The sequence below is a fragment of the Notechis scutatus genome, chromosome 5 (genome assembly GCF_049901735.1).
Source record: "Notechis scutatus isolate UNSWTSFEM ecotype Mainland chromosome 5, rNotScu1.2, whole genome shotgun sequence".
In the NCBI taxonomy this organism is placed as follows: Eukaryota; Metazoa; Chordata; class Lepidosauria; order Squamata; family Elapidae; genus Notechis; species Notechis scutatus.
In genome coordinates, this window is record NC_142013.1 from 2393582 (window position 1) to 2408115 (window position 14534).

General features: G+C 43.3%; 1 protein-coding gene across 1 annotated transcript; it reads left to right on the top strand.

Moving 5' to 3' along the window:
• Positions 1 to 836: 836 nt before the first annotated feature.
• On the top strand, positions 837 to 13792 carry LOC148130337 (putative mitochondrial transporter UCP3). The gene is made up of 7 exons (XM_087965978.1): positions 837 to 1051; positions 3697 to 3907; positions 6055 to 6252; positions 6827 to 6928; positions 8510 to 8690; positions 10491 to 11041; positions 13614 to 13792. Exons 1-6 carry the CDS (start codon positions 926 to 928, stop codon positions 10603 to 10605), a joined length of 933 nt encoding a protein of 310 aa, XP_087822104.1. The 5' UTR covers positions 837 to 925; the 3' UTR covers positions 10606 to 11041; positions 13614 to 13792.
• Positions 13793 to 14534: the final 742 nt, after the last annotated feature.

A 14534-nucleotide genomic window follows, 5' to 3' on the forward strand; every position in this document is an offset into this window, starting at 1 on the left:
CTCTTCTTTTCTCTTTTCTTCTCTTCTCTTCTACTCCATTCTGTTCTGTTCTGTTCTATTATTTCCTTTTTCTCTTCTCTTCTCTTCTCTTCTCTTCTCTCTCCTCTCTCCATTCTGTTCTGTTCTATTCTATTCTATTATTTCCTTTTTCTCTTCTCTTCTCTTCTCTTCTCTTCTCTTCTCTTCTACTCCATTCTGTTCTGTTCTATTCTATTCTATTATTTCCTTTTTCTCTTCTCTTCTCTTCTCTTCTCTTCTACTCTGTTCTGTTTCTTCTTTTCTCTTTTCTTCTCTTCTACTCCATTATGTTCTGTTCTATTCTATTATTTCCCTCCTTTCTCTTCTCTTCTCTTCTCTTCTCTTCTCTTCTCTTCTCTTCTCTTCTCTTCTCTCCTCTCCTCTCCTCTCCTCTCCTCTCCTCTCCTCTACCCTCCTTCCCTTCCCTCCTCTCTTCTCTCATTCTATTCTATTCTATTCTATTCTATTCTATTCTATTCTATTCTATTCTATTCTATTCTATTCTATTCTATTCTTTCACCATTATAACTTCGAACAGTCCCTAAACAATCCATTGTAAGTCAAGGACCACCTGTATTTTCCACCAGGTCGTCTCCGTGCTCCTCTACCCCACTATCGGATGGACCCCACCGTTCCTCCCCAGGCAGCTGCTCGGTATTTTCCTATCCGTTCGCCTGGCGTGGATAAATTCTTTGGGTTCGGTCTCAGTCCAGCGTAAACGATAGCCACCATGGTCACCATAGCGGTTCTTGTGACCGATTTTATTTTTTATTTTATTTTATTTTTTTCTTCTTCTAGGATCATTCATTCATCCAGGGTGGAGCTGTTTCTGGGGCAAACCCTCACAAACCGTAGGTGGCAGCCAAAGAAAGATTTCTGGAGTGGAGGTGGTAGTTTGTCGGGAAGGATGGTTGGTCTGAAGCCCACGGAGATCCCGCCATCGGCACCCATCAAATTCCTGAGCGCTGGCACTGCCGCCTGCATCGCTGACCTCTGCACCTTCCCCCTGGACACTGCCAAAGTCCGTCTCCAGGTAGGTCCCCGGTCCGAATGGCACCGTCACTAAATGAGACGATAATGGCAAGAGTATAAATACGCGGAGAAGCGGCTGGCTCTCCTTCCACAGAGGCTGGGCTGGGACACTTCCATATGGATACCTTTAGCAAGCAGGGGGCTGGACCAGATGACCTCAAGGATGCCTTCCAGACGAACGACTCTAGTTCCAAAAGCCTTGCCCATTTGCGTATTTGCGGCAGATCAACCTATACAGGTAGTCCTCGACTTACGACCAGGGTTTGGTCCCAAAATGTATGTTGTTAAAGCAAGGCAGTTGTTAAGTGTAAGTTCTGCCCCATTTTATGACTTTTTCATGCCACAGTTGTGAATCACAACGGCTGTTTCAAGTCAGCGAAATGGTTATTAAGGCTTCCCTGGGTAAAGCAGATTTGTTTACCCCCACATGATTCACTGCAGCAAAAAGGTTGCAAGATTCATTTAATAACCAACTTGCTTAGCCATGGAAATTCTGGCCACTTAACAGCTGTCTCACATAGCAACAGAAATCTTGAACTCAATTGTGGTCATAAAAAGGAGACGATGATTGCGAAGAGTATTAAATCCTTCCTTTAGTCAGAACTCAAGAAGCTTCTTGGATGAGAAGTGAAATGTCCTAATCAACCGATGGGACAGAAGTCGCCCTCGGAAGTTGTGGGAGCTTCATCCCTGGAAGCTTTCAAGAAGAGACTGGACCGCCATCGGTCAGAAATGGCGTAGGGTCTCCTGCTTGGGGGTGGGGTGTGGAGGGAAGAAGAAGAAGAAGAGAAGAAAGAAGAAGAAGAAGAAGAAGAAGAAGAAGAAGAAGAAGAAGAAGAAGAAGAAGAAGAAGAAGAAGAAGAAGAAGAAGAAGAAGAAGAAGAAGAAGAAGAAGAAGAAGAAGAAGAAGAAGAAGAAGAGAGGAAGAAGAAGAGGAAGAAGAAGAAGAAGGAAGAAGAAGAAGAGAGGAAGAAGAAGAAGAAGAGAAAGGAGGAAGAGGAAGAAGAAGAGGAAGGAAGAAGAGGAGAGGAGGAGGAGGAGGAAGAGGAAGAAGAGGCAGGGAGAGAAGAAGAAGAAGGGAGGAAGAGGAGGAAGAAGGAGGAAGAGGAAGAAAAAGAGAAGGTGGAAGAAGGAAGGAGGAGGAGGAAGAAAAGAACAGAAGAGGAAGGAGGAGAAGGAAGAGGAAGAAGAAGTAGAAGGAGGAGGAGGAGGAGGAGGAATTAGAGGGAGAGGAAGAAGAATAGAAGGAGGAAGAGGAGGAGGAGGAAGAAGAGAATGGAAGAGGAAGAAAGAGGAGGAGGAGGAGGAAGAGAAAGGAAGAGGAAGAAGCAGAAGCAGAAGAAGCAGAAGAAGAGGAGGAGGAGGAGGAGGAGGAGAACGGAAGAGGAAGAAGGAGGAGGAGAAAGAAGAAGAAGAGGAAGAGGAAGAAGCAGGAGGAGGAGGAAACCTAGGATGCTGGCAGCAACCCGTATCAACCATCAGCGCCAGTCAATGATATTAATGATGCATTTTTAAATGTTCAGTTGACTGAATTTCATGTTTGATGAATAAAAAAGAGAATAATCTTTTAAGGCTTAATGTGTTGCATGGATCCGAACAGGGTGGCTTGTTGAACAAGTCATGGTTTAGACCAGTGGGAGGAAAAGCTCGGAGGAATAAGAGCATGTTAGCAAAATAGAAACATAGAAGGAATGTATATTAATTTGAGATAACCTTGGAAGTCCTCAGTTCTCAGCTGATATATTTGTTTTTATTACGACAATAAATCTTTCTTGAGCCTAGTAAACGGAAGTAGAAGCTCAGGGAAGCAACAAGTTTGCTCATTATGAATATTCATGCTTGTGTCATTTGTTATCTATGCATATGTATCGTTTTTCCTCCTTTCCTGAAATATATAAATTAGAGCGCATAATTTCTCAGTGCTTCCTAGAGGGAATTCTTCCAGGGTGTACTGTTAACAATAAATATTGCCTTTTTTAAATAGTTTTTTTTTATTAGTTTATAATATAGCATACAAAAAAAACAAAAGTAAAAAGTAAGGGAAAATACGGAAGGAGGAAAAAGGAGGGAAAGAAAATGGGAAAAAGGAAAAAAATAGGTATTGACTTCCAACTTCCTTGCAATAAAATAATACCATGCAACCTCAACTTTTTACTTTTTACACAGTAGTACATAAACTGGCCATTTCTATAACCGCAAATCGATCTGATGGGTTAAAAACCCCAAATCAAAGTTTTATTTAATTTTTCTCCCACCTTGAGCACAAAGCGCAGAAGCAGTTTCCAAGTCGAAATAAAAGTATTTGTATTTTTTTTTTTTCCTGGATCAAAATAGTTAATTTAGCCCTCTCTGCTCACTCTACCGGTTTTTGCAAGCATTCATCCATTTGTGGGGATCGGGGTTGCCCCAAGCCATGATTGTTGGGTTTTTGAATCTGGGGTTTGATTCCACCCCAAGGTTTCTTCAACCTTGGGAAGGTTAAGACGGGCGGACTTCAATTCCTAGAATTCCCCAGCCAGTCATGGCTGGCTAGGGAATTCTGGGAGTTGAAGTCCGCCCGTCTTAACCTTCCCAAGGTTGAGAATCTCTGGTTTAGACCGAAAGCCAGGATGATAACACCACACAACCTCTTATTTCTCCTCCCAGATTCAGGGGGAATCGAGAACTTGCAAAGCAAGCAGACAAGTGAAATATAAAGGCGTCCTGGGTACCATCACCACCATGGTGAAGATGGAAGGACCCAAGAGTCTCTACAAGGGGTTGGTGGCCGGTCTCCAACGCCAGATGAGCTTCGCCTCTGTCCGGATCGGGCTCTACGACTCGGTGAAGGATCTCTACACGCCCAAGGGCTCCGAGCGTAAGTCCAGAGTCTAAGACCAGTGTCTTCGCCTCTTCTTCCTCTTCCTTTTCCTCCCCTCTTCCTCCTCCTCCTCCACCTCCCACCTCCTCCATCTCTTCCTATTCTCATCTACTCCTCCACTCTCCTCCTCCTTCTCCTCTTCCCTATCTTCTCTTCTTCTCCTTCCCTTCCTATTCTTCTATCTTCCCTTTCTCTTCTTCTCTCTTCCTATTCTCGTCTATCTTCTCTTTTCCTTCTCTTCCTCTTCTTCTCCTTCTTCTCTTCCTATTCTCATCTCCTCCTCCTCCTCTATCTTCTTCCTCTTCTTTCCCTTCTCCTTCTCTTCCTATTCTCATCTATCTTCTCCTTCTCCTCTTCCTCTCCTCTTCCTTCTTCTCCTTCTTCTCTTCCCCCTCCTCCTCTTCTTCTCCTTCTTCTCTTCCTATTCTCATCTATCTTTTCTTTCTCCTCTTCCTCCTTCTCCTTCTTCTTTTCCTCCTCCTCCCCTTCCTCCTCCTCCTCCTCTATCTTCTCCTCCTCTCCTTCTCCTTCTCTTCCTCTCTTCTCTTCCTCTTCTTCTCCTTCTTCTCTTCCTATTCTCATCTCCTCCTCCTCCTCTATCGTCTTCCTCTTCTTTCCCTTCTCCTTCCTTCTCTTCCTATTCTCATCTATCTTCTCCTTCTCTTCCTCTTCTCTTCCTTCTTCTCCTTCTTCTCTTCCTCCTCCTCTTCTCCTTCTTCTCTTCCTATTCTCATCTCCTCCTCCTTCTCCTCCTCTATCTTCTTCCTCTTCTTCTCCTTCTCTTCCTATTCTCATCTATCTTCTCCTTCTCCTCTTCCTCTTCTCTTCCCTTTTCTCCTTCTTCTCTTCCTCCTCCTCTTCTTCTCCGTCTTCTCTTCCTATTCTCATCTCCTCCTCCTCTATCTTCTCTTCCTCTTTTCCTTCTCTTCCTATTCTCACCTCCTCCTCCTCTATCTTCTTCTTCTTCTCCTTCTCCTTCTCTTCCTATTCTCATCTATCTTCTCCTTCTTCTCTTCCTCCTCCTCTTCTTCTCATTCTTCTCTTCCTATTCCCATCTATCTTTTCTTTCTCCTCTTCCTCCTTCTCCTTCTTTTCTTCCTCCTCCTCCCCTTCCTCCTTCTCCTCCTCTATCTTCTCCTCCTCTCCTTCTCCTTCTCTTCCTATTCTCACCTCCTCCTCCTCTATCTTCTTCTCTCTTCTTTCCTTCTTCTCTTCCTATTCATCACCTTCCTCTCTTCCCTTTCTCCTTCTTCTCTTCCTCCTCCTCCTCTTCTCCTTCTTCTCTTCCTATTCTCACCTCCTCCTCCTCTATCTTCTTCATCTTCTTCTTCTCCTTCTCCTTCTCTTCCTATTCTTATCCTTCTCCTTCTTCTCTTCCTCCTCCTCCTCTTCTCCTTCTTTTCTTCCTATTCTCATCTATCTTTTCTTTCTCCTCTTCCTCCTCCTCCCCTTCCTCCTTCTCTCCCTCTCCTCCTCCTTCTCTTCCTCTCTTCTCTTCCTCTTCTTCTCCTTCTCTCTTCTATTCTCATCTCCTCCTCCTCTATCTTCTTCCTCTTCTTTCCCTTCTCCTTCTCTTCCTATTCTCATCTATCTTCTCCTCTTCCTCTTCCTCTTCCTTCTTCTCCTTCTTCTCTTCCCCTCCTCCTCTTCTCCTTCTTCTCTTCCTATTCTCATCTATCTTTTCTTTCTCCTCTTCCTCCTTCTCCTCCTTCTCTTCCTCCTCCTCTCCTTCCTCCTTCTCCTCCTCTATCTCCTCCTCCTCTCCTTCTCCTTCTCTTCCTATTCTCATCTACTTAAGAGCTTAATCAACCACATCACCAAGGGACGACCCCCCCCCTCGGCCTTTTGGGGTAGGCCAAGCCAGGAAACAAGAGTCCGCCCAAAATAAACTGCCTTATAGCTCCAAGCTCTAATATCAAGTCCTTCAAAGCCTGAGTGAGTTCCGCTCTCCTCCCTCTTACACCAAAGAGATTCAAGGAAGGGCGCCTTGAGTTTCTTTCACACACTCTTCCATTTTCCCCGGACCGAGTTCAGGTTTTGCCATCAGCTTCCACGTAACCTTGTCCAAAAATAATCTTCATGCTCCTTGACACCGATTCACACATCCTTTTTTCTCTCTCTCTTCCTCCCTCATCCCATCTCAGATACCAGCATATTCACCCGCCTCCTTGCCGGCTGTACCACTGGCGCCATGGCGGTGACCTGCGCCCAACCTACGGATGTGGTGAAAGTCCGCTTTCAAGCCCACATCCAGCTGGTGGGGGCTCCCAAGAGGTACAACGGGACCGTGGACGCCTATCGAACAATCGCCCGGGAAGAAGGGGTCCGAGGCCTTTGGAAAGGTGCCTGTTCTTCTCCCAAAGCAATTTTGGAATCCAAAACTGTGATGACCCAGGGTGGGATACAAAATAAACACAGTCACACACAAAAAACGGTGAAGCCCCTTTTATTCCTTCACTTTGCTTCCAAGCTCCAAATATCCTTGACTGAAGACAAAAAACTCCCACACAAACAGTTACAAGAAGGCGGAAAAAAGCAACACAACCCAGGCAAGATAAGGAGGACATCCACAGAACACACACTGAGAAGGACGCCAAACTCAGAGAGGAACCATAAACTAGAGATATTTCCATGCTTTGTTTCCAGGGCTCGCCCATACGCATGTCCGTCCTCTTATTCAGTTGTCACAGCTGAAGCCCATGAAGGGGATCAGGGCCCTTTCCTCCCCCGTAGACCACATCTCTCCCTTATGCTCTCCTCCATAGATAGATAGATAGATAGATAGATAGATAGATAGATAGATAGATAGATAGATAGATAGATACATACATACATACATACATACATACATACATACATACATACATACATACATACATACATACATTAACCAACATTTCCTTCCATCCCTGGCAGGGACGTTTCCCAACATCACTCGGAACGCCATTGTGAATTGCGGGGAGATGGTGACCTACGATCTCATCAAGGAAACCCTGCTGAAATATCACCTGATGACAGGTAAGGGAACCTCTTCATCCCACCTGCCAGAGAAAAATTGGGAGGGGGCCAATTCTGCATTATAGGCAGTCCTCATTCAGTCATGGCTTCCTTTAGAGACCATTGGCAGCTACAGCTGTGATTAAAGGAATGTGAATTTGCAACCAATCTTCACTAAAGCACTAAAGCAAAGGAAAGTTGAAGGCAGATCATAAGGGAGTCATGGTTTCACTTAATAAAATGCTTTGCTTAACAGCCAAGTTGCTGGTTCTGATTGTGGTCGCTAAATGAGGACTACCTGTTACGTGAAGAAAATGGATATATAAGAAATGCAAGAAAACTGTAAATATATCAGCTGATGACAAATAATCCCACCTGCCAGATAAAAATTGGGAAGGGGGGAGATTCTGCATTGCAGGCAGTCCTCGTTTAGTGATGGCTTCATTTGGCGACCATGAGCAACTAGAATTGTGATGAAGAAAAGTAAATTTGCAACCAATCTTCACACATAGGACTTTTGTAGCCCTGTAAAGATGAAGCCTTATCAGGGTTTCGCTTAAATGCTTTGCTTAACAACCAAATTGCCAGTTCTAATTGTGGTCACTAAACGAGGACTACCTTTCACGTGAAGGACACAGATATATAAGAAACGCAATAACACTGTAGAAATATGACCTTGTGGCATGTAAGGGAACGGTTTCATAAATGAAGGAAGATTTTTTTTAAAGGAAATAAATAAATAAAATAAAAAGTAAAGATTCAACCTGGAAATAAGGAGAAACTTTCTGACAGGGAGAACAATCAACCCATGGAACAGAAGTTGCCTTCAGAAGTTGTGGGAGCTTCATCCTGGAGGCTTTCAAGAAGACTGACTGCCCTCTGTCAGAAATGGTGTAGGTCTCCGCTGGGCAGGGGTTGACTAGATGGACCCTCTGTCAGAAATGGTGTAGACCTTTTTGGGCTCCTGTGCCAAAAATTGTGTGCGCTGGCGTGCACGTGCTCACATACCAGCACCCAGAAGGCAATGCACACGCCCCCCCATGCCCCTTGCGCATGTATGCGCTCCCCCTACCCTCTTATCTGCACTGCACCTCCAAGCTGATTTTCGGCCTGTTTGAGGCCTTTTTCACCTCCCAGAGGCCTGAGGAAATCTCTGCAGCCTTTGCAGGCCGAAAAATAGGCCCGTTTCGTCACTTCCAGTATTTTCAGAAATACAGGAAGTGATGAACGGGGCCTATTTTTCATCCTGCAAAGGTCGCAGAGGCTTTCCTCAAGCCTCTGGGAGGCCAAAAAAGGCCTTCAATGGGCCAAAAATCAGCTGGGAGGTGCGCGCATGCGCAGTGAGATAAGTTTGCCTGCAGCTCGCGTGTGGGCACAAATGGTTCTGCGTGCTACCGTGGCACGCGTCCCATAGGTCCGCCATAGGCTCTTCCGCTTAGGCAGGGGCCAGGTTGGACTAGATGACCTCCAAGGCCCCTTCCAACTCTGTTTACCTGTAAATACTTTCTGAAGAAGCAAATTTTGGAGAGAAGGAGCACCTTCTACCTGAGTTCTTGATGTCCATCGTCCTGAGGGTTTTATCTTTCCTTGCTGTCTCCCCAGACAATTTCCCGTGCCACTTCGTTGCTGCGTTTGGTGCCGGTTTCTGCGCGACGGTGGTGGCGTCCCCGGTGGACGTGGTCAAAACGCGGTACATGAACTCCAGTGCCGGACAGTACAAGAACGCCTTGAGCTGCATGCTGACCATGGTGGTGAAGGAAGGACCAAATGCTTTCTACAAAGGGTGGGTGAATAATTGCCCCCCTCACCAAGAGGAGGGGCTCCCCATCCCTCCTCGGGGTCCCGCCAGAGACCCTCCTTGGAGGACAGATGGAGATACGGCTAGTCCTCAACTTACAACCTGTTCGTTTAGTGACAAAAGCCACAACAGCACTGAAAATAGTAACTGTTTTTCAGACTTACATTTCAGTGATCCAAATTCAGGCACGTGGCAAATGACTCGTTTGTCAGGGTTCTGGCGATTGCCCACATTAAATCATGAGCCTCGGGCCAAGTTTCAAAAGAATCCAAAAGATTTATTAGGAGCAACGTGTCGGCATGATCCCAGTTGAAGCCAACTCTGTGTTCTGACACAAACCCTTTTCCAATAAAACAAATAATAACTAAAGGGAACAGAAACCTTTTAACGAGTCTTACAAATTCCCGTTAAAAGGCTGCCGCAAACTAATTAACTTTGATAAGCACGAGCCTCGCCAAAACTTTGCAAGGCTGCCAAGAATAACAGATAAGGTTACCTAGAAATATTTTACAACACAAAAGTCTTCAAATACCAAATTAAGATACTGTAATGTCCACGAGGCTGAGTTTCAAAACGTCTTTGCTTCCTGCAAAGAACGTTCGCTTCACAGCTGGCTTTTATCTTCTTGAAGGAGGGGCCATTCCCTTGCAGCCTTACTCCCGAGTCGCCCGTGCTGCTGCAGCTGCTACCATGGAGCCCAAACTCTCTGCTGTTACTAAGTGAGACAGTTGTTAAGTGAGTTTTGCCCCCAATTGATGACAATTCTTGCCACGGTTCTTTTTTTAATTATTTATTTATTTTCAAAATACATATGGAAATTTACATTTTAACAGTTCTGTGTCAAGTGTTACTTATATTCTTAAATCCAATATTTACAATTCTTCTCCATATCAAACCTTGTTTCTCTTATCTAACCATATATCTAACATTTCCCAAACCTCATAGAACTCCGACTCTTCTTTCCCTTTTAATTTCCTCGTCAGTCTGTCCATCTCAGCCCAATCAATTATTTTATTTATTATCATGTTTTCTGAAGGTACATCACCTATTTTCCAACTTTGGGCATAGGCAATTCTTGCCGCTGTTAATATATGTTGTACGATGAATTGGATATGTTTTTTTGCCACAGTTCTTAAGGGAACTTTAAGGTGAAATGTCCTGTGGCCCCTCCATGAGTCAAAATTACATTTTTGAGAAGGAAGAGCATCTACAGCAGGGATCCCAAAGGTCAACCATGACTTCCTGATCCCAAAGCCAACACCCTAACTGAAGCCAAACATGGAGATGGCCCATCAAACACAACCTTGTGGCCGCCATCTTGGGGTGGTTGGTTTTTTTTTTTTTTTGGAGCTTCTGGGCACAGAATTTTCTCAGGCACCGGCCCTTTAAATTCCTTTTTCTTTTCTTTTTCTTTTTTTCTTTTCTTTCTTTTTCTTTTCTTTTCTTTTCTTTTCTTTTCTTTTCTTTTCTTTTTTTTATTTTCTTTTTTTCTTCTTTTTTTCTTTCTTTCTTTTCTTTTCTTTTCTTTTTTCTTTTCTTTTCTTTTTTTTTTCTTTTCTTTCTTTTCTTTTTCTTTTCTTTCTTTTCTTTCTTTTCTTTTTTCTCTTCTCTTCTTTTCTTTTCTATTTTATTAATTTTCCAACATTTAAAAACATAAAACTATATATATATATTGTTATCAACATCAAGACATCTTTTATATTTCCTTACATTTTTCAATATACGGTTGCTTATTCCATTACCGTTGCATCTTACCCTCCCCTTTTTCTTTTCTTATTTCTCCAGCTTCATCCCTTCTTTCTTACGGCTGGGCTCCTGGAACGTGGTGATGTTTGTGTCTTACGAGCAGCTGAAAAGGTTGATGGTTTTGGCCCAGGTTTCTTGGGAAGCACCCTTCTGAAGTTCGCCGTCCCCTCCGGCAGACCCGATACGATCCGGGCAAGAGAGCCAAAGAGAGAAGAGAAAAACTCAAAGGGAGGATTTTAAACAGAGGGACTTCCTGCAAACAGATTTTGCGGCAGTGGAAAGCATACCTATCAATTATATTAATTGCTACAAATATTATGCCCTGTAAGGCATGAATAGAATAGAATAACAGAGTTGGATGGGACCTTGGAGATCTTCTAGTCCAACCCCCTGCTTAGGCAGGAAAGCCTATACCCCTTCAGACAAAGGGCTGTCCAATCTCTTCTAAAAATCTTCCATGAGACTTAAGGCACTGCAAGAAGATTTTTTTTATGCCATAAACAAGCCACAACTGGACATTGATCACACATCCTTGTTCAGCAGAGCCACCCCGGATGTGGATCACATATCATCTGAACTGATTCCAAGAGGTAAGGCTCATAAAATGCTACAAAACCACCCCGATCCTAGCTTGATCCATGTTTCTGAAACATGTTAGAGCAGTGGTCGCCAACCAGTGGGCCGGGGACCACTGGTGATGTGTGAGAAAATGTTGGTGGTCCGCAGAGAAATGTCCTCCCCAGAACAATTAATCCAGGCTGCGCAGGAACACAAGGCTTGCGTTGCTTGCATTGGGAACAACACGAGGTAGTGAGGGGAGGGGAGAAAGGGCGGAGGGGGGGAACTTGCCCCACTAGCCCCACGCGCCTGGCCTGGCCACCGGGCTGCTTCTTTCCGCTTCTTCCTTCTTCTGCTTTTGGCTGCACGCAAGGAAAGCAGAAAAAAATCTTTCTTTCTCTCCCACAAACTCCGCCAGAAAAGAGTCTTTGGGACCCTGCAAGGCCTCCCGCTCCAAGAGGATGTGCCGGCAAAGACTCCTTTCTTGGTGGAGTTTGGGGGAGAGAAAGAAAGACTTCTGCAGCTTTTGCTGTTTTCCTTGCATGAAGCCAAAAGTCTCTCTCTCTCTCTCTCTCTCTCTCCCCTGAGAACAGAGCTGAAGACAGTATCCTGCAATCCCAAATAAAGAACGATCGATCGGTAGGAAAACGGGATGAGGAATTTTCCTGCAGATTTTCTTTGGGGTTTTCCCAGGGTCTCTGGTCCACGGGATTTAAAATTATGACTTTGGTGGTCCCTGAGGTCCAAAAGATTGGCGACCCCTGTGTTAGAGCAAGGTTTTTGAAAGTCGGCCGCTGGAAGATGGGTGGACTTCAACTCCCAGAATTCCCTGTCTTAAAAGCCTTCTGGCTGGGGAATTCTGGGAGTTGAAGTCCACAAGTTGCCAAGGTGGGAAAGCAATTTTCAGGATTGTGGTGGGAGCACGAGGCTGTGCACCATCAGGGTTGGTGATGCCCCAACTCAGTAACAATTTGCAGAGGTGGCTTTGCACGCCAAAGAAAACGCAGTGAAAAATCCACCACACACACACACATACACAAAATGTAAAAATTATAGTTGTGTATTACGAAGCAAAATAGAAGAAACAACCCAAATTGCCAGGAGTCTAGAACCATGATGGCGAACCTATGACACGCATGCCACAGGTGGCACACAGAGCGATTTGTGCCGGCACGCGAGCTGCAGGCAAACTTACCTCACTGCACATGCGTGCACCTCCCAGATGATTTTCGGCCCGTTTGAGGCCTTTTTTGGTTTCCCAGAGGCTTGAGGAAAGCCTCTGCAGCCTTTGCAGGCCGAAAAATAGGCCCGTTTCATCACTTTCTGTCTTTCTGGAAATACCAGAAGTGACAAAACGGGCCTATTTTTCGGCCTGCAAAGGCTGCAGAGGCTTTCCTCAATGGGGGCGGGGGTGCATTGCCTTCTGGGTGCTGGCATGCGATTGCACGCGGACAAACACACACACAATTTTTGGCACAGGAGCCCAAAAAGGTTAGCCACCACTGGTCTAGAAGGCCTTGTGATAAAGTTAACATCTTCTGCATGAGTCTGTTTGAGGCAGCAAGGGGAAAAAATGCTACTGCAAAGGATAAAAAAATGAAATTCTGAAACTGACTGATTACAAAACGGTACAAGATGTTGCAAGTCTGGATTCTTCAAGTTGAAAAGGTGTGTGTGGGGGGGGTTTTCCCCATAGAAAACAATCAATGCAACAGTTAAACATTTTCTTCCCAGTCTGCCTCTATAATGTTGTTTTTTTTTTTTAAGTAAAAATAATCCTCTTGGTCAATTTTTCTCTAAGAAGGGTAGTTGGTAGCACTTCACTTTAGCCAATTTTTTTTAAAAAAACTTTTTTTTTTCTTATAAGTATCTATCTCATGTATTCAAAACTATATTTATTCTTATACCTGTATCTTGTAAGTGATTGACAAATCAAATAAATACTAACAAAATACTAACTATAGCTCTTCCTACTCTGATAACATTACATGAAAAAGGAATTAGGGTTGCTGTAATTTTCTAGTGTAGTGAAGCTGGAAACATTTAAAGTTTTAGTCATCAGAATATCCCAAGTATTTATTGACTTACTGTTTATTCCAAGGGACTACAAACTTGGCAAGTTTGAAACTTGTGGACTTCCAACTCTCAGAATTCCCGAGCTAACACGACTGGAGGAGGAATTCTGGGAGTTGAAGTCTACAAGTCTCAAAGCTGTCAAGTTTGAAGATGCCTGATCTACAGTATCTATGTTCTATATCCATATCTATCTATCTATCTATCTATCTATCTATCTATCTATCTATCTATCTATCTATCTATCTATCATTTTATTTATCTATCTTGTCTGTTTGTCTGTCTATCATCTATTTATCATTTGCCTATCTTGTCTGTCTATGTATCCATCCATCCATCTATCTAGTCTAAAGGTCTTCAAACTTGGCAAGTTTAAGACTTGTGGAATTCTGGGAGTTGAAGTCCACAAAGTTTTAAAGCTCTCAAGTTTGAAGACCCCTGATTTGTTTTGTTGGAATATTTTTTTAAAAAATTATGCAGAACTTTAGACTGTTGTGACTAAACCATCTTCCTTTCTGTTTTTTTTTCTAGCGAAGGAACCAATGAAAAAGAGAACCTATTTTCTGAAATCCTACTAGGAAACTCTGCCATAAACATAAATTATAATAAATTACATGGGAAACCAAGCGCTTCCTCCCCCAAGAGACTTTCAGGGATAAAATCAAAGCCCTTTGCCTTTTCTCTCAATAAACTTTTCTAAAAATTGCAAATATCTTTTAAGATTTATATCAGTATCACTTTAATCAGCCGCTTAGAACAATTTTTTTTAACAGAAGTCACAATTCATACAAGCATTTTGATAGGTTTTATGATTAATCAACAAAAACAGATATATTTAGTTTTAAAAATGACTTCAGAGGGTCAAGAAAAGCTAATAAATAAATCTGGCTTTAATGTTGAGAAAAAGGATAAATATTACCTTAAAAATGTGAATTGTATGCTGTTTCAAAATTATTGTGTTATGGTATGGAATGAAATTAAAAAAAATACGTAGAGATGAGGAAAACTGCCATTGTCATTGCTGAGAAGAATATCTGTGATTATGATGAATGTTTTAGCTAGAATGCTATTTTTATTCCAGATCACACTGATGTACCTCTTAAGCAAGGGCAAAAAGATATTTCTAAATTTGTCTGGCAAGGCAAGAAATGGAGAATTAAATTGCGGCAGGATTCTACAGAAACAAGAGAGTTAGGACTTTTAGATTTGAAACTCTATTTGGCAGTTTATTATGAATATGGCTGAAATCAAATGGCTGAAAGAGTGGATGACTTGAAGAAATAGATAGCTACAGGAATTGGAAGGATACTATTTAAAATTTGGTTGGCATGGCTATTTGTGGTACAATACTGCTAGTCCTCAACTTACAACCAAAAAGACCCCCAAATTTCTCTCAGTCTCCTGGTAATTGGCCCACAGAAGGAGGAGGAGGAAGAAGGGGGAGGAGGGGAG

Excerpts from the sequence above, each read along its gene's own strand:
- LOC148130337 (XM_087965978.1), top strand. The coding sequence starts at position 926 with ATGGTTGGTCTGAAGCCCACGGAGATCCCGCCATCGGCACCCATCAAA. Across the intron at positions 3,908-6,054 it reads CACGCCCAAGGGCTCCGAGC|ATACCAGCATATTCACCCGC; the intron begins GTAAGTCCAGAG and ends ATCCCATCTCAG. Across the intron at positions 8,691-10,490 it reads CCAAATGCTTTCTACAAAGG|CTTCATCCCTTCTTTCTTAC; the intron begins GTGGGTGAATAA and ends TTATTTCTCCAG.